The sequence below is a fragment of the Mytilus galloprovincialis genome, chromosome 13, assembly GCF_965363235.1.
Source record: "Mytilus galloprovincialis chromosome 13, xbMytGall1.hap1.1, whole genome shotgun sequence".
Lineage (NCBI taxonomy): Eukaryota > Metazoa > Mollusca > Bivalvia > Mytilida > Mytilidae > Mytilus > Mytilus galloprovincialis.
The window spans coordinates 31,478,663-31,497,611 of NC_134850.1; the positions used below are offsets into that span (position 1 = coordinate 31,478,663).

The 18,949-nt window shown below is 31.3% G+C and overlaps 1 protein-coding gene across 2 annotated transcripts; it reads left to right on the forward strand.

Annotated features, from left to right (window-relative positions):
- The first annotated feature begins 3 nt into the window (after positions 1 to 3).
- LOC143056852 (cyclin N-terminal domain-containing protein 1-like) lies at positions 4 to 17,667 on the forward strand. Of its 2 annotated transcripts, none has more exons than XM_076230018.1 (9): positions 4 to 104; positions 3,036 to 3,157; positions 3,633 to 3,812; positions 4,589 to 4,692; positions 5,683 to 5,848; positions 6,889 to 7,051; positions 9,330 to 9,474; positions 11,261 to 11,351; positions 12,588 to 17,667. In XM_076230018.1, the coding sequence occupies exons 3-9, from the start codon at positions 3,672 to 3,674 to the stop codon at positions 12,696 to 12,698; spliced, it is 921 nt and encodes a 306-aa protein (XP_076086133.1). In that variant the 5' UTR covers positions 4 to 104; positions 3,036 to 3,157; positions 3,633 to 3,671; the 3' UTR covers positions 12,699 to 17,667. The 2 variants fall into 2 exon arrangements, with proteins under 2 accessions (XP_076086133.1, XP_076086132.1); XM_076230017.1 differs by having other exon boundaries at positions 7 to 104; positions 11,258 to 11,351.
- Positions 17,668 to 18,949: the final 1,282 nt, after the last annotated feature.

Genomic DNA, 18,949 nt, shown 5'->3' on the forward strand with positions numbered 1-18,949 from the left:
GTTTGTTCGGAAGTTCGGGAAATGTTCTTCGGGACAAGAGGAAAATCCGTCTGCTCAGAGTTCACACTTGCATTTCTCTCTGAATTTTCAAGTTTTTCATTGAAGTATTGATCATTTTAAATCTGATTTGTTCTTCTGCAGTCTCTAGAATTTAAGAGGTCATTTGTCATCTAAAAAATTCTTTAAAAGAGGTCATGGGACGAAAGATACCAAAGGGACAGTCAAACTCATAAATCTAAAACAAACTGACAACGCCATGGCTAAAAATGAAAAGTACAAACAAACAACAGCACACACGACACAACATAGAAAACTAAAGAATAAACAACACGAACCCCACCAAAAAACTAGGGGTGATCTCAGGTGCTCCGGAAGGGTAAGCAGATCCTGATCCACATGTGGCACCCGTCGTGTTGCTTCGGCAGCAACCATTTATTTTCTAGGGGGGGGGGGGCTATGGATTTTTTTGGAAAAAAAAGTTTGTTTCCAGTTTTTGGAGAAAAAAATAATTTGTTTTTGACCCTGAGGAAAAATAATTGTTTGTTTGACCCGCAGCTGCCACAATATGTAATGCTAAAATTGAAAGAAAAAAATTGTTTTCGACTTGTCGCCAAAAAAATGGAAAAAAATCCATAGCCCCCCCCCCCACCCCCCGAAAATCAAATGGTTGCTGCCTAATATGTGATAACAAATCCGGTAAATAGTCTAATTCGATAGGTCACATTCATGAAAAGGAAGGGGATTTTAGTTACGACTTAAGGAACATATCCAATATCATTTGTGAAACAGTTATTCCATAACGGTCAACCAACTCGTGATGGCGTCCGTAAAATTTACGAAGGGATGATTTCAACTTCACCATTTGGAACTCTTGGTTTAATAGCTTCCTTGTGAGCAGCAACCCTCTATCAAGAAAATTATGATAGGAAATGCAAGCACAGAGAATATTGTATCAATTGGGAGATATATACCCCGTATGCAGGTGCTGCTGGAATGTTGCTACTTAGAAATGGAAAGTTCACAATTGGAAAGCTGAAATCATCTCTTTTGTCGTAAAGTTTTGTTTTCAACCAACCCTCATTGTCAATTTCTAGATGTAAGTCAAGATATGAGGCTGATTTAACTGTATCTGTTACGTGAGTATCCTTTATCTCTAGCTCGATTGGATAGATGCGTTCCACAGTCACCAAATTTTGAATTATTTAGTGAAAGAACATCACCTATATAGCGAAAAGTAGAGTTAAAGGATATTGCTAACTTCTTATCTTTCTTCCTAAGAAGTTCCTGCATTAAGTCAGCCTCATAATAATAAAGAAACAAGTCGGCAAGTAGAGGGGCACAGTTTGTTCCCATTGGAATGCCAACAGTCTGTTGAAAAACATGTCCTCCGAACGTAACAAATATGTTGTCAATCAAGAAATCAAGCATCTTGATAATATCAGTTTCAGAGAATTTTTTGTTCGAATCAGAGTGATCTTTTACAAAGTAGGATTTATCCCTCCCTAAGATACTTGTATCTACGTTGGCCATTCTTTTTACGAAGCAAAGCAATACCAACTCTTTCAATTTGTCTTTTAGTTTAACTTACACTGAGTTACAGTTACACACAAAAAACATAAAGTAAGCACTTTTCACAGGCACTCGTCTCAGAAAAAAAATTTCCTATATACCTTTATATAACACAAGGTACTTAACTCGCGATTTAGAAAAATGTCAGGCGGTGACGAGATTCCGTTATATGCAGATTTCTCGGCTGTCAACCTCACTAAAACTTGTTATGTCGTAAATCTTAATTTATTTATCTTCACAAAATACCATGGTGTATAACATGCCTACTTTTGTTGTCGGAATCATCCGTAACAGTCCTACCCAAGTATGTCAATCGTATTTATTTCGTCTACCTACACGGCAATAAAAGTCTCGCAGTAAATGATTAATTATAAAAACTGTTACAGAAAAAAACTGTTATTTCTTGTCTGAATAGAACTTTTGCCCATGAGTTAGTAAAATTGTATAAGATACCTTGAAAAAAAACCTCCCAAGTGTTATTTGTGGTATGTCTAATAAGTTACGAGTTTCCTTTTTTGGATACAAATTTTCCCATGACGTCAATGTCATTCAGACTCTCTTTTGATTTTATGTATGAAAATTAAACTAGATCAGATAACTCCGATAATCATTTAGACTTTCCCATAAAATTGACTAATCAGAAACCGAGATATATAAGGAGACATGACTCGTTTATTGCCAATTCTTTAGCGGTTGGCAAAATTATAACGATTGGCATACTTTGGTAGGATTGCTTCGGATGATTCCGACAACAAATGTAGGCATGTTATACACAATTGTAAAGATAAATCAATTTAGATTTACAATATTTAGACAATATATGTATAGTGTCTTGAAATATGAAATTTATTTGTATTCGGCACTAAACGGGAAAATGCTCGGTTTGTCGAGCATTTTCCCTTTTCGTGCCAAATACAAATAAATTTCATATTTCAAGACACTATATATATATATATATATTGTTTTTATACTGAAATCGATAAAAGAATTAAAAAAAAAAATGTAATAAATATTGTTAAAAAATAAACAACAGGAACCCCACCAAAAACTAGGGGTGATCTCAGGTGCTCCCGAAGGGTAAGCAGATCCTGATCCACATGTGGCACCCATCGTGTTGCTTATGAGATAACAAATCCGGTAAATAGTCTAATTCGGTAGGTCACATTTATGAAAGGGAAGGGGACTAGTTACGATGTAAGGATTTTTTTAAAACAGTGCTAATAAATCTAAAAATGTCATTAAAATGTGCTGGGGTATAGGTTTTGTAAATTTATGATAGATGGGGAGGCTGGACACAGATTTAATTTTTTGTCAAAAAGAATTTAAAAGGTGAAGCCTAAATTATTTTGCAAATGAACCATGGCAACCTACATTGATGACAAAATTAGATCATCAAGACTCTTTTTTACAGTTATAATTTATAACAGTCAAATCAAAATAATTTTATCATTTTAAATGTATTTTAGGTTTGAAAGGTTGAATATAATTTAGTTGCAATTTGATGAACAGACCCAATAACCACATCTTTGAATAATTGATATAGATCATAGTGACTTCACTGTATCGAAAAGTGCTTTCAAAGCCTGAGGTATGTGATAAGAAATTCAAGAAACACTTCACTGACAGTTATCTACAAATACTTTATATTCAGTTCAAGTCAGGTTAGAAAGTAACCTGGATAACAGACACCTTCTTTGATATTAAGAAATTTTGAAAATTTGAAAAAATAATATACTCATGAAATGGATGTTTTAATGATCATGAGCAATGAAGGGATGCATAACATCCAGGTGAGTGATTCAATCTCCTTGGAGCCTCTAGTTATGATTTTGTTCATAGATTGAACACAGTTATAAACCGACTAAGTTTTATGAGCTAATTATTTGTGTGTAGTTTTGGAGTAGAAAAATAATTTGAATATAAATTGTGAACTTTTAGACATTAAGAAAATTAAAATAAATCAGCTGGAAATAAGTAAAAGTGCAATAAAGTATCCATGAAAAATAAGTTGTTTACAGTTTCTCATTAACATATAACTTTCAATGCAAGTTATCTTATTTCAGAAAATCGGTAGAACTTCTGTGTAACTAAGCAAAAATTGTATGGACAAAATATTTGGTACTCCAACAGAACCACTTTTTAATGAAAAAAGTAATGGTATTTCACCTGATATTTTACAAGAATGGCTAACTTCTCTTGCTGTTTTGAATTCAAAGCATGTGGATGTATCGTTAAAGCATGAGGTAAGATTTTATCAATGGGGAATACAACTGTTTTGTTTCTCAACACATTTTGATTGATTTTTGGTGTTTTACTGCCCCTTTTAGGGGTCACTTTTGGGCTGTTTCATGGCTTCTAGTTTTTATTAGTGGAGGAAGCCGAAGTGCTCAGAAATTCACCATCTCAACACTTTTAAATTAATCACTGAATTATTAATGAAAGAGTACAAAATTTGTTTATAAATTAAAAGAGAAGATAAATTTTGATGACTGTCTGATTTGATATTACGGAAAAAGTGGGAAAATGGAATATGAAACTAAAGCAGGTATAACTGTGCCTTCTTCAAACGTAGAACGAGTGTGGAGAAAGAGATTCTTTTCTGAAGTACAAAGCATTTAAAAGAAGAAGTTGACCCCAAGGTATGAATATAAATTCAGGTGGTCAATAAAATGTGAAATAGAATAGAGTATGGAAAAATGAATATGTGTAAAAGTGTTAGCAACCCAACCAAAGAGCAGAAAACACTATAACAGATCAAGGCCACCTGTGGGTCTCCAGCTGGCCCCTATACAAAAATGTACCTGACACTAAATCACCATTGTGGACAGAATGTAACAGAAAATACACATATTATTTTATTTGTTCTACAGAAGTTATTCTCTGTCATGGTGAGTTATGGGGTATTCATAGAAAACTTTTAAACTTACATAAAATCGTGAAATTGAGATATGAAATATTTAACGTTGTAAATAAACTGAATATTCCTAGTACTGTTCACCAACGATAACTTCTCTTTCAGGGTCTGTTCAAAGCAGGCAAATCAGCTGAATTTGTTTTCCTTACATGTGAAAGACTCAAGCTGTCTGCTGATGCTAAGTATTGTGCAGTTGAATTGTTTGACAGGTTTGTTTTAGTATGAAAAGTAATGTAACTGTATTATCTCAAACAAAGGACAAAAATGAAAGATTAACAAGGCCAAGTAAAAAAAATTGTGTGTTTCCTATTTGCCTACCTACCCTATATCTTTAGCTTACCTTAAAGGTTTTTTTGTCATTTTTCAATAAGCACTGTGAAAGTCAGACTCAATGTAAAAAAAAATGTAAAATTAAATATAAAAAAATACATACCAACCTACCCTAATTTTTTTAACGATGTAATGGGAAACACACTTATTATTTTATTTGGCCTAATTGTGTTTTCAGGAAATTCTGCATACAGAAACATGTATCAGCTGTAAGAATGAGAGTTCTAATATGGCAATATTCACTTAAAATCTGAAAAAATGGATGTGGTATGATTGTAAATGAGACAATTATCCATCAAAGTTCAAATAAAGTGGATGTAAGCAGTTAATACCTACTAATAAAAAGCAAGAAACTTTAAATGATTCAAAGATTGATTTATGGGTGTTTTATGGTCAAGAGCAAACATCAAATAAAATTGAGAATGGAAATGGGGACTGTGTCAAAAAGACAACAACCCACCACAGTCAAGATCAGACAACAGCCGAAGGCCACCAAGGGGTCTTCAATGCACTCCCGCACCAGGAGGAGTCCTTCAGCTGGCCCCTAAATAAATATATAAATACTAGTTCAGTGATAATGGATGTCATACTAAACTCGAAATTACACACAAGAAACTAGAATTAAAAAAATTATACAAGACTTACAAAGGCCAGAGACTCCTGACTTGGGATAGGCACAAAAATGTGGCGGGGTTGCATATTTATACAGAACACTATGGTTGTTATCCTAAATTATCTTTGTTGCCAATAACATGACATGTTTTGTAGTCACATGACATGAAATAAGGTTTATAAAAGAATAAACTAATTATTCAACAACTTATTCTGAATATAGTTTCATAATAAAATTTATGTTCTCTATTTTTCAGGTTTATGTTAAAGCATGTGAATGATTTATATTCGCATGTTCTCAAAACAAACAGTAAGAAACGGAAAAAAGACTGGAATCTTATTCTAGATAGAATCAAAAATCAAGTCACATTAAGACTGGTGTCATGTTGTCAAATTGCCAGTAAGCTCACATCACATTACAAGGTATTTACCAGTATTAAGTTAATTAGGTATTTACCGGTACTAAGTTAATTTACAGCTGATTTCAATGAGTGTGCAAGCAAAGGTAATATCTTTGGTTAGCTTGCTTGCTAGGTGAACTGTTACGTCATTGTTAGGTTAGGTAAACTACCCTTCTTTAAGAGTAGACTAGTCTGACAGAAAACCAACCTATCTGTCTATAGGATTAAAATTGAGAAAGGAAATGGGGAATGTGTCAAAGCGACAACAGGCTTCTTCAAAAGGAGGGTAATATACCTTACCTAAAAAGGACTTCACGGTTCAGCTAGCAAGCAAGCTTACCAAAGATATTACCTTTAGCTATACACTCAATGAAATCGGCTGTAAATAACTAGAGTGAATTTATATATTTGTGTGCATAGTTAAATAGTAGAAATGTAAGGGAAATTCTGATATTTTAATTTTAATTTTTTAATTTCATCTACGTGTGGTTGTCTCTTTTTCCAAATGCTTTCTCTGGGTACCATGTATGTTTTTAATGGAACAGCTCTTTGACACATTCCCAATTTCCATTCTCAATTTTATTTAAAACTCAATTCAACTAACACATTATTCTATTGTTCTACTGTGTGTTCAGCTTATACCTCAGAAGGTAATTGCTGAATAATAAAAAAAAAAACACAAATTCATTTATGCAACTATGTATGGTAAATTTCATTGGTATAGCTTATGATTGAATTCTGTGAGTTATATGTACAATAAATTCCTATATAGTACTATTTTGTTTAAATGAAGACATGATTACAATTTTATCTTATGTTTATAGTTGCATTTTACGCTTTAGGCCAAACAAATAAGTATGTGTGTTTACTGTTACATGCTAAATGAATAGGGTAGGTAAGTAGGAAATATATTGTTTTATTTATATTTATTACATTAAGACTTTAACAGTGCTTAATTAAAAATGGTTTAAAAAAAAATTAGGGTAGGTAGCTATAGGGGTATGGAAAACACATTCTTTTTTGATTGGCCTTAAAATTTGAAATCTTCTTATGCTCTGTCAGGTTGTCACTGCTTCAAAAGCAAGAAGATTTCTAAATGAAGGAGGACACAGATACACTCAAGAGAGTATATTGCAGTCAGAATTAAGAATATTGAAAACTTTGGACTTTCATGTAACAATACCTTCAACACTTGTATACATAGAAACAATTTTAGAGATACTTGGTAAGAATTATTTATTTAATTTGAGTGATTTTGTTTGAACAGAAAACACTGAATTTTTGTTTCAATTTTAAGGTGGAATCCATAAAATATTGAGGTGTAAAATGTGAAACAAAATAAAGAATAGCTTTTAAATATGAAAGAAAACATTGAATAGCTTTGAAATGTGACACAAAATATTGAATAGCTTTAAATTTAAATTTGAACTAAATTATTGAATAGATTTTAAATGTTAAAGAAACTATTAAATAGCTTTTAAATGTTAAAGAAAATATTAAATAGCTTTGAAATGTTAAATAAAATATAGAAAAGCAGTTTTTAAGCTTCAAAATGTGATGCAAAAAATAAATTTGAGGTGACATTACTTGCTCCAATATCAGATTATATTTCTTATGATTAGGAGTTCAAATAACAAAAAATAAACATATTTGTCCAAGAAATTTTTAAGTTAGAAACTTTTGATGAAATATTTGTTCTTATTGAAGTATTCACTCAGTGATGGGAGAGTGGTCATGGTGGTTATCTACAGGTGCCAAAAATAACGGTTCAGTTTCAGTCAAATATTTTCTATATTCAAGCTACTAGCTCAAACTCCAAAATTAAGCAACTGAATAAAAAGAGATGTTGGGTATATGAAAATAGAACGCAACCCAACAACAAAAGTTACCAAAGACATCAGGGGCCAACATACACAAACAAACAAACGAAATAAAAAATGGGAGATAACTTTAAGGCAACATCTTTTTCTTTAAAGGGAAGTAATTCTGCTTTATTGATGAATTTAACTTCACTTTAAAGCAATATGGTTTTCGAAAATAATATCTGTTTAAAGCATTTAAAAAAGAATGATCTAGAGATTTACATAATCTTTAACACTAAGAAGATGTTAGCAGCTTCTCTAGAAGATGTCAAAACCTAAATTGGCCAGTGTTTAAAAAAATTGTAAATGGATTAATCAGTTTTTAGCTTAACTTTGATATTTTTGAAGATTTTATTAGGAAAACCATGGTTCTTTTTTTATAACAGATTAGTTATAATAATAGCAAGATATGGTGTGATTGTTAACAAGATCAAATGTTGTAGAAGTAACAACTATAGGTCACTGTTTTGCCTTCATCCATGAGAAAAGTAAATATCATATATATAAAAGACAAGAAATGACAAAAAAAACAAGAAAACTAACAGCCCGATTTCGAATCAATAAACAAAAAAAAATATGATATAAAGCTTCAAAGCACAAACACTGAATTGCAGGCTCCTGACTTGGGACAGGGGCGGGTTAAACATGTTTGCTGAAGCGAAACGCTCCCTCTGGTATAGGACAGTGGTGTAACAACATATGAACAACCTATAAAAATCAGTTGAGAGGGGCTTAACTTATAAAATTTACTACAAGCATACAAAAACAATTTTTAGGAATTCTGCATGAAAATGATTGTGAATGGTCCATTGACTACACCCTTAAAATTCCAAGAAAAATACATGCATTTAAAAATGGAATTGAAAAATTATATAGATGTATGATGAATATATAATCATTATAAAAATTCATGCATTTTCTTGTTTTAGTTGCAAATGCTTATAAACTGTAAATTGTGAAATTTTTGTGTTGTTTTTATGCTCCACCTAGGGGCATTATGTTTTTCAATCTGTGCTTCCATTCATTTGTCCATTTGTCTGTCCCACTTCAGGTTCAAGTGGTAAAGTCAGTTTAAAGTTTTGGTCAAGGTACTTTTTGCTGAAGTTGAAGTCCAATCAACTTAAAACATAATACCCATGATTCCCATATGATCTTTTGACCCCCAATTCACAGTACCATGGTCCACTGAACATAGTAAATGCTAGTGTGAGTGGAGCATCCATGTACCATGAGCACATTCTTGTCATAACTATGAAAATAGCATTGCTATTGGGTTTCAAAATGTTAAAACTAACATCTAAATGTTGCTCGCATTAATTGTCATTTGCATTTCCTAATATTTAAACTAATTTGATTTAAAGCAATTGAATTTACAGATCACTTTAAAACCAAAAAGCTGAATATTATTTTTTTAACAGATTTTAAAATTGAAATAAATGGGTAAGACAAAATGATAATATTTAAATGTAAAGTCATATTTATTTTTCTTTCATAATAATAATTCCTTTCGCATGTTGTATTTTAATTATCAGCTTTTGACAATGTTGCTGTAATAACCCTTTAATATTTAACTTATTGATCAATATTTATTTTGCATTTAAGTTAAAATATTAATTTTGATTCATACTTACTTTTTCACAGGTTACAATGAACCAGACACAGAAATTAAAGTATACTATGAAATTTCCCTCAAAGTATTGGAAATAGTCTACTTAAAGTTCTCTAATATCTATAACAGCTTGTTCCAGATAATAGTACAGCATCAGACACCTTCGCAGGACGAAGTGTAAGTTTAGATGTCCAATTTATGTTAATGATTGTTTGAGCTTTTGTCCAAATTTATGTCAGAATTCATTTATCTTTTCACACTGTCATTGTCTCCCCTGACAAACTCCCACAAAATTGGCAGAAAAACTAATATGTCATATGCCGTATAGCTGGTTATTTTTTGTGAGTGTAAAATTTCGGGATTTTCATTGAATAAGGTATACGAAATATTTTGGCGGTTATTATTTTGGATTTTTCAAAAATTTTATGAATACCTTTGTATGTGCACTTTTAAGTTGGCCAAATTTATTTTGGTGATTTTGTTATATCTACGAAAATAAGCGAAAATTTACAACCCCTGGAAATAACTCTCTACATGGTATATTACAATGGTCCATCTTCTTTGGATCACTGAATGTTTCCATTGACAGAATCTACTTGGATTATGTCTATCCAAATGTAGGAACTTCCTATATGTCTCATTTCACAACAATTTTCAGGGGCGGATCCAGCCATTTTTGAAAGGGGGTTCCACCTATATGTCCCCATTCAAATGCATTGATTGTCATAAAATGGGGGTTCCAACCAGTTATCCTAGAACACTCCTCACAACTTGGATTGGCCAATTGTTTGATCTCGCTTAACCATCAATGGGGTAACTAACTTAAAAGCACATTTTTTTCAAAAGGGAAAATATTTCTTTTCATTTGAAAGTTATGGTGTTTTTTTTTTCAAGTTATGAAATTTTCTGAGTTTGTGAAGATACATTTTCCTTTGATGTCTAAATTTCAATTAAAAATGGATATACTGTAGATTCAATCATTTTCATCTGTACATATTTTCATGGATTTAAGAAAAAATGTAATTTTGTGAATATTTGAATTCACGGATGGCAAAAGCAGCCAACAGTTTACGTTTAGAATCCTCAGTATCAAGTACCTCTTCTGTATCCTTTAGAGCTAATTGGCCGTTTCAGAATCTAATGCATCCTGGGTAATATTTTCAAAAGCGTACACCAAAGCGTTTTGATTGGTTTAAAACGTTATAAACAATGGAAATTCAACCAATGACATAACGTTATTTTCACTTTGGGGTACGAACAATGAAATTACCCATGATGCTTTAGATTCTGAAACGGCCAATTTCATAATGCATGTATAAATCAAGAATTTGGTTAGCTTGCTTGCTGTCTTTGTATATTGTGCAATTGTTATGGGGATAATGTCCAAACAAATTTAAATATAATAATCAGGTTTTATTATGCCTACATATATCATTTGAAGATCTCAATCTTACATACAAATCTTTAGTAAACATTTATGCAAACAATGCAAGCAAGCCAACCAACCAAAGTCTTACTTTACAAGCAGTAGGAAATTAGCTTTAATACTTATTTCATATTTTGTTATATAAATAAAGAGATGTGGTAGGATTGCCAAAGAGACAACTATCCACCAAAGTTCATATGAAGAGGATTTATGTAAGCAATTATAGGCAACTGTACAACATTCAACAATGAGAAAAATCCATACTGTATATAGTAAGCTACAAAATGCCCTGACATGAAAAATATGAAACAATTTAATTGAGAAAAACTACTGCCTTATTTATAACAAAACAATTTACCAAAAACTGTTGTCTGCTCTTTGGTTGGGTTGTTGTCTCTTTGACACATTTCCCATTTCCATTCTCAATTTTATTTTTATATAATATTTTTTCACATAAAGAATGTGGGGGGGGGGGGGGAGTTAAAGTTGTTGTTATTTGTATTTCACATCACTGAATAGATATTTGTATTTTAGTAGGTCATTATGTCAAGTCAAATCAGATAAATTACTGCTGGCAGTGTCTGTGATAGCAGCAGCTGTGTATGTTACAGGGTTCAAGTCTGATAAGGTAGTATTATGAGTTTTTGTTGCAAAATATGTAGTTGGCCATAAAACATAAAAAATGTAGAACATAACTGAAGCGGATCAGAAGCCCGAAGAACCTGACAAAACTGAAACTTTCATACACCAACAAAACTAGCCTAAAATACGCTTTTATATTCAAGAAGGAATATTAATACACCAACAAACAAACAAGCCAAATAATTAAAAATTACCCTAAATTTTTATTGCATTGATAGGAAAATGAATATTGTTTTTTTGTTGAGCCTTTGACTTTTGTCGAAAAAGCGAGACATAGCGATCCTATATTCCATTGTCTGCAGTGTCCACAAACATTCACTCTATGGTTTAAAGTTTTTAAAATTTTAATAACTTTTTTAAACATTCCCGGATTTATATCAAAACATGGACAGAAGCTTGTTTATGATCAAAAGCTAGTATCTAGAAAGAAATTTTGTTAAAATTTTGTTCTTGTTTTTTCAATATTTTACTTATAAATGGTTTTTCTTCGCAAGTTAACATTACATACAGTCTGCAGCTAAAGTTTTTAAAACATTTATTAGATTCATAAACTGTCCTGGATTTTTACCAAACTTGGACATTCAAAAGATATTATAGAGAGGAATATTTTTATTCATTTTTTTGCTCATTTTTGTTGAGCCTGCTTTTAACAACAAATGTAGGCGAGACACTGGGTTCCACGGAACCCTTACAATTTTTTTATCATTAGTTACCACTATCTTCTCAAATCAATTTCTGTGTGGAAGGATGCTCTAAATTACAAAGTGATTATATATGTATAGACATTCTACCAAAGATACACAAGTTTTATACTTTTACAAATTGGGCAAGAAAATTACATGTGTTTACCAGTATATGTTATTAATTTGGTTTTAACTTCTATGGTTTTCCTAATGTGCTGTGGATTCATTAATATTGTTGGTATACCAATTTTCCTGAGTTTTATAGGTATCCACAATTTTGAATATTCAAAAACGTACAAATTTCCATAGGCTTGCAATCCAGACTTTGGCACAACCATGCTATCAAATATGAAAGAAAAACAATTTTTCCTCGTTTCAAGAAAACTGGTCCCATGAAAATGAATGATTCCACAGTACTCCCAAAATGAACTATACAAATCAATAGTAACTTCTTGAAGGGTATGCAGCAATTGCCACTCATGTGCCATCTTTTTATGTTGATTAAACACATTTTATATATGTTCTCTCTTGTGTTGTAGATGATTGAATGTTTACATCTAATAACCAAGATACCATTGGAGGATATTGTTGACTTTGCTACAATCATTATACAAACGATAATTCCAAATGAACCTCTACCAGAGAGCTAACAACACAGTCTATAAACAAGGAACCAGATGCAGCCAGGAAAATCAACTTGATAAGCTATGACTATGAATTTTGTGAGAATTTTCTGAATTCACTTCTGATTGTTTTACAGATGAAATTTTACTAAGGGGGGGGGGGGGCTTTAATGAAATATGTAGGACACTAAATCAAGTCCTTATAAATATACTTTTATAAAAAAAAAATGGTTGGTGAGAATTTTCTGAAAATTCACTTCTGATTGTTTTACAGATGAAATTTTACTAAGGGGAGCTTTAATGAAATATGTAGGACACTAAATCAAGTCCTTATAAGTATACTTTTATAAAAAGAAACTGGTTTGTGAGAATTTTCTGAATTCACTTCTGATTGTTTTACAGATGAAATTTTACTAAGGGGAGCTTTAATGAAATATGTAGGACATTAAATTAATTCCTTATAAATATACTTTTATAAAAAAAAACTGGTTAGTGAGAATTTTCTGAATTCACTTCTGATTTTTTACAGATGAAATTTTACTAAGGGGAGCTTTAATTAAAATATGAAGGACACTAACTCAAGTCCTTTTAAATATCCTTTTATAAAAAAAAAATGGGTTTCATATTTTTCATGGATTTTGGAAAATGTGTATTTATAGATTAGACCAAATCATATATTAACTTCTTTTCTTACAATGTCTACATAAAAAGAGGTGGTTACGGGTAAGTATCATATCTTTAGATTTCCTATACCGCTATATTCTGTGTCGTGTGCAAATATGTAACTGTCAAAATTTTAAAATTGTTTTTGTTTCATCATGAATTCCTTCTTTCATTAAATATCCTTCCATGAACTTAATCTCCCTTATTGACTCTCTAAGGCTGTTTGATGTGATCAAGTAAACCTATATTTTATTTAAAAGTTAAAGCCAAATTTAAATTGATAATAGAAACTTTTAACCATTATATAATAGCCAATAAGAGTTGATCTGATCTGAAAGTCCCAATTGTTATTATTGAATAAGAGCTGAGATGACCTGAAAGTAAACTTAGTTGCCATGAGTATTTATAATTGTTGTTTCTCACCGTATTTTTCTATAGCTTACATAGCTCAATTTAGCTTTATTTTGCCTCTTCTTGATGTAAATAATTATCTCCCTTTGTCCTTAAGAAAGAACTCAGTATCAAGGATGTACTAAGGTGAGGTTTAGGAATATTTGTCAAATGTTTAGACTCTTGGCTTTTTTTCCTACAATACAGAGTAAAATATTTTGCCCCATAACACCATTTTCTCTTTTCATATAAGACTTCAATAGCTGATAAAAGGTTATTTTCCAAAATTTATGTAGATTCTTGATTTCTTTTCTTTTTATTTGAGACTGAAATAATACCAGTGCAAATATAAGTAAAAAGTCTAGATCCGTTTTTTCCCAGACATTTTTTTTAATGAAATGTCTCCTAAAGGAGCTCCATAACCCTATTAATATTTGTTTAACTTATTTTTTCCTTAACTTATGCTGAAAATTCTGATTATTAAACAGGGGTATCATACATTTTTAATTTGTAGTGAATTAAAAGTTCTGTTTAAAGTACATGTATCATAGGGTTTTGCTGTGAAATAAATGTAAAATTATCTTAAATGTCCTTTAATACATTATCCTTAGGTCTCAGTAGAAGTGTTATGAGCAGACTAGGAGGAGTAAATACAGTCGACTCTCGTTATGTCGAAGTCAGCCGGACCAGAGAAATATTTCGAGATACACGTAGTTGACTCAAACGAACACCGGAAGTTTGACAATCTAAGGGACACAACTCTTGCTTAGCTTGGTAATGCTAAAATAAATCCGGGTGAATATGGCAAGGGGATCGATATTCTAGTATCAGATCGATGTATTTGTATGTCACTGTCTTTCATTATTATAATGACATATTTCTATTATTCAATTGTTGCAATTAAAAAAAATCCTATGGCTTTTCCAGGAGAGTAATTTCCAATCGACAGTTTCGTAATTCAGGTTGCTAATAGCTGACAAAATTGTTGATTCTCGGATACAAGAGATTTAAGAAAATTTTGATTTCTATTCATTTTGTTTCATCTCACTCTTTCTTTTTAAAACAAAATATAACAAGATTAAAGATGCCGTTTGAGTAGTTTTTAGGTGATCTTCAATGGAAGCCATAATCCTCACTTTATACACACCCAAGCTCATTAGTGTAAATCACAAATTAATTGCCTTGTAAACAATTTAAATACTTTTTCATGAACATTAACAATGTATCACTAATTATTTATAAAAATTCTGTAAAAGATAATCTTAGGTAAACACTCATGGAAATAGCATGTCATAAATCAATACAGTGGTCAGTGACCGGAAATTTAATTACACGTGTATTGTCAGATTAACTCTTCAATCCATTTAAATCCCGGAGGTCATGTTTTGACATGTGTATTAGTTTGAGATAAAAAAAATGAATTTTGAATGCTTTTGTTAACCTTGGGACCGTAAATTTAGTTCGACTCAACCGAAATTTCGACTCATCCAATTTCGACTCATCAGGAGTCGAATTACATACTTTTGTATGGAATAAAGTTCGGGACCATGTGAAAACTTCGACTCATCCGAAATTTCGAGTCAACTGAGTTCGAGACAACGAGAGTTAACTGTATAGTTTTATCAATATGATAGTGTACTGTAGGCTTTTGATAATTGTATTGATAGACTTGTATTTTATTTTTAAAGTTTGAAACTTATTTTAATAGGACTTTTACAATGTTTGGTATTTCAATGTCATCAATATTATATTGTTTTATTGAAAAGATGTGTTAAGGGCTGTTCCAGAAATAAAAGCATGTTGGAATGTTTTAAGACCCCTGACCACATATAAAATATAAAAAAGAAAATGTGGTATGATTGCCAATGAGACAACTCTCCACAAGAGACCAAAATGACACAGAAATTAACAACTATAGGTCACCGTACGGCCTTCAACAATGAGCAAAGCCCATACCACATAGTCAGCTATAAAAGGCCCAGAAATGACAATGTAAAACAATTCAAACAAGAAACTAACTAAATTTTCTTTTATTTCATCCAAATATAATTTTACAAATTCAAAGGTAAATGTAACTTCACATAATTTAATTAATTTTAGTGCCTCCTATCCCCCACCCAATAAGTTTTTGAACAGCCCAAATTTAGATGTAAGCTTATATAGTAGAGTTTAGATTGCTGTGCATCTAAAAAGTGTCATTATTGAAATTATTTTGATTTAAATATGATAATTTGTAGATATATTGAATGAACTATTGTTTGTTCACTAATTTTTTTATTTTGCATTAGGCCAAAGAAAATAGTATGTGTCGTTCCAGTTACATCTGATAAAAAGTTAGGGTAGGTAGGTAGGGATTTTTTTTATTTTATGTTTTTTTTTTACATTGAGTCTATGGGAGCATCATTCTGACTTTAACAGTGCTTAATGAAAAATGACAATAAAATCTTTAGGGTAGGCTAATTTCAAGACGAAAAGGTAGGGAAGGTAGGGTCACTGGAACCACACATATATTTTTATTTTGCCTTAGAATTGTAAAAAATGGATTGTTACATGTTTATATATTCGTATTACAGAAACAATATGTTCTTTTATCTGTCATTGTTATTATATTGTAAAGACTGAAGTTTAGAGGTGATTCTTATACATTATTGATTGTATCAATTATTGCAAAAGAAATTAAAATCTTTCCCCAGAATTAGTACCTTTTTGTCGGGCTTTTTAAATGTTTTCAAATAAACCTGGCCCTTTTTATAAATACAATACCAATTGTTCTCTGTGGATTTTTAATATTTCTCTTTGAAGAGTCAATCAATCATTGATAAGTTTACCGTATTTGGTCATTTATAATCCGCACTGTACACCCAAAATATAAAGTTGGTACAAGGGGATGAAAAGGAGAGCATACTATACAATAATGTGGGATATACACGGCCCAAATATGGTAAACTTAAGCTGTTGTCTGCTCTATGGTTGGGTTGTTGTCGCTTTGACACATTCCCCATTTCCTTTCTCAATTTTAGTTTGACAAAATATTTTACCCTTAAAGATAATATTACAATGAGACAAATGAACTTGCAATAATTTAAATAGCCTGACAAAGAGATATTCATTCTTTGGAAAGATTTCATTTCTTTTTCAATGATTTTAACTTTAAGAATCTTATATTTGGTTATTATATTTAATCAAATATATTAAGATATAAATCTCATCTTGCTGTCGGTAAAAAATTTAACAGAAAAACTCCCATTAATGATTTATTTTTCTTTGAAGGATTTGGAGGTTTAAATGTTGATATCTAGATTAATTGACATATTGTATGCAAATATTGAAATACAAGCTTTCTAACAAAGCTATAAATAATGAATCAAAAATTTAAACGGAAAACCATTGCGATACTTTCTGAATTTACAGTAGCTATTTCAAGATAACCCTATAGTTAGTATTTTTTCCCTATAATTTTTGGGGAGAGAGGTTTTTTAATGTTTCATGGCATATGCACTAATTTAACCATTTCATGACATATGCACTAATTTAACCATTTCATGACATATGCAATGATTTAATCATTTCATGGGATATGCACTAATTTAACCATTTCATGACATGCACTAATTTAACCATTTCATGACATATGCAATGATTTAACCATTTCATGGCATATGCACTAATTTAACCATTTCTTGACATATGCACTAGTTTAACCATTTCATCACAATTGCAATAATTTAACCATTCCTTTGTGCATGGTTTGTTATGCTAAAATCTTATGTTGTTAATGTAAATCATTCTATTCTGATTGCTGTGATACAGTTTATATATTAGTTTTTGGATATTATAGTGGAGGGAACTTATATCCTTTTACTGTGTCAATCTGTGATTAAAACAATGTGATATTTTAATTATTTGTTATGTTACAAAATAAATTTTTGAAAAAGGTAGAAAATTTTCATCATTAGGCATCATAATTAAATACTATATATAAAAACTAGATGTGTCAAAGTGACACCAATGGCCCCGTCTCAAAAAGTTGAAAAATCTGCAATTTCAATAACACATGTGGACACATGATGGTAGTTTCACATATCTAAAATCAGCTCAAAATGTGGAGGTGTTGTATAACTGTGATTTTCAACAATTTTACAAGTTTAAAAGGTGGCAAAATTTAATTGAGGGGAACAAAACTTAAACTTGATCTATAACTCATCATGAGTAACTCACATACCAAAAATCAGCGCCATATCTGAAAGCCTTTAGAAAAAAAATCTGTATAACTGTGATTTTCAACAATTTATCAAAGTCCATAGCCTTTAATTTAGGCGAAAAATTATCCGAGCAGAACAAAACTGCAACTTGATCTGTAACTAATCTTTGTTTTAACTCACATGCCAAAAATCATTCCAATATTTGAAAGAGTTTAGAAAAAAAGTCTATAACTGATTTTCAACAATTTATCAAAGACCATAGTCCGTATTTTCAGCAAAAAATTATCCGAGCTTAAACTTGATCTGTAACTCATCTTTGTACTCACATGCCAAAAATCATCCCAATATCTGAAAGAGTTAAGAAAACAACTCCGTATAACTGTGATTTTCAACAATTTATCAGTTTAAAGCCCGTAATTTCGTCAAAATTTAGCGGAATAAAACAAAACTTAACTTGATCTGTAACTTATCATGGTTAACTCTCATAGCAAAAATCAGCCCAATATTTGAAGGGGTTTAGAAAAAAAGTCTGTATAATGGTTTGTTGCAGAATAACGGAATTTCGGACAAGGGTAAAACTGTGTGGCACCGACAACTTAGTTGTGGGGCAATAAAAAGAAGATGTGTTGTGATTGCCAATGAGATAACTCTCCACAAGAGACCAAATGACCAAGCGGAATCCCAACCCTCCTCTAACCTGAGACAGTAGTGTAACATTTCACAAGAAGGAATAAATAAGGATTGTGTCCATTGGACACAGATGATGCCCCTGCTTGCATATCAAAAGAACTTATAAAGGGACATAACTGAAGAACGGTAAAAGTAAAAAAAAAGTACATGACCTGAGTTTTGTGGTAATAAGTATTGTGTATAAGTCTCATAATATTTGGTTGAGGAAAACTTCAGTTGGAGAACAGAAACAAATTATTCAGCAATTTTTCCATTTGTAAACAGGCATTCTCCGTTTGCGGTTTCGAGAGTTATCGTTCGTTGTCGGAGTTGTCTTTCTTGTTATAAGGTGTC

Bases quoted from the DNA above. Each gene is read 5' to 3' on its own strand.
- LOC143056852 (XM_076230017.1), top strand. From the start codon at position 3,672: ATGGACAAAATATTTGGTACTCCAACAGAACCACTTTTTAATGAAAAA. The intron at 3,813-4,588 runs GTAAGATTTTAT...CTTCTCTTTCAG, and splicing joins ATGTATCGTTAAAGCATGAG to GGTCTGTTCAAAGCAGGCAA. The intron at 5,849-6,888 runs GTATTTACCAGT...ATGCTCTGTCAG, and splicing joins AGCTCACATCACATTACAAG to GTTGTCACTGCTTCAAAAGC.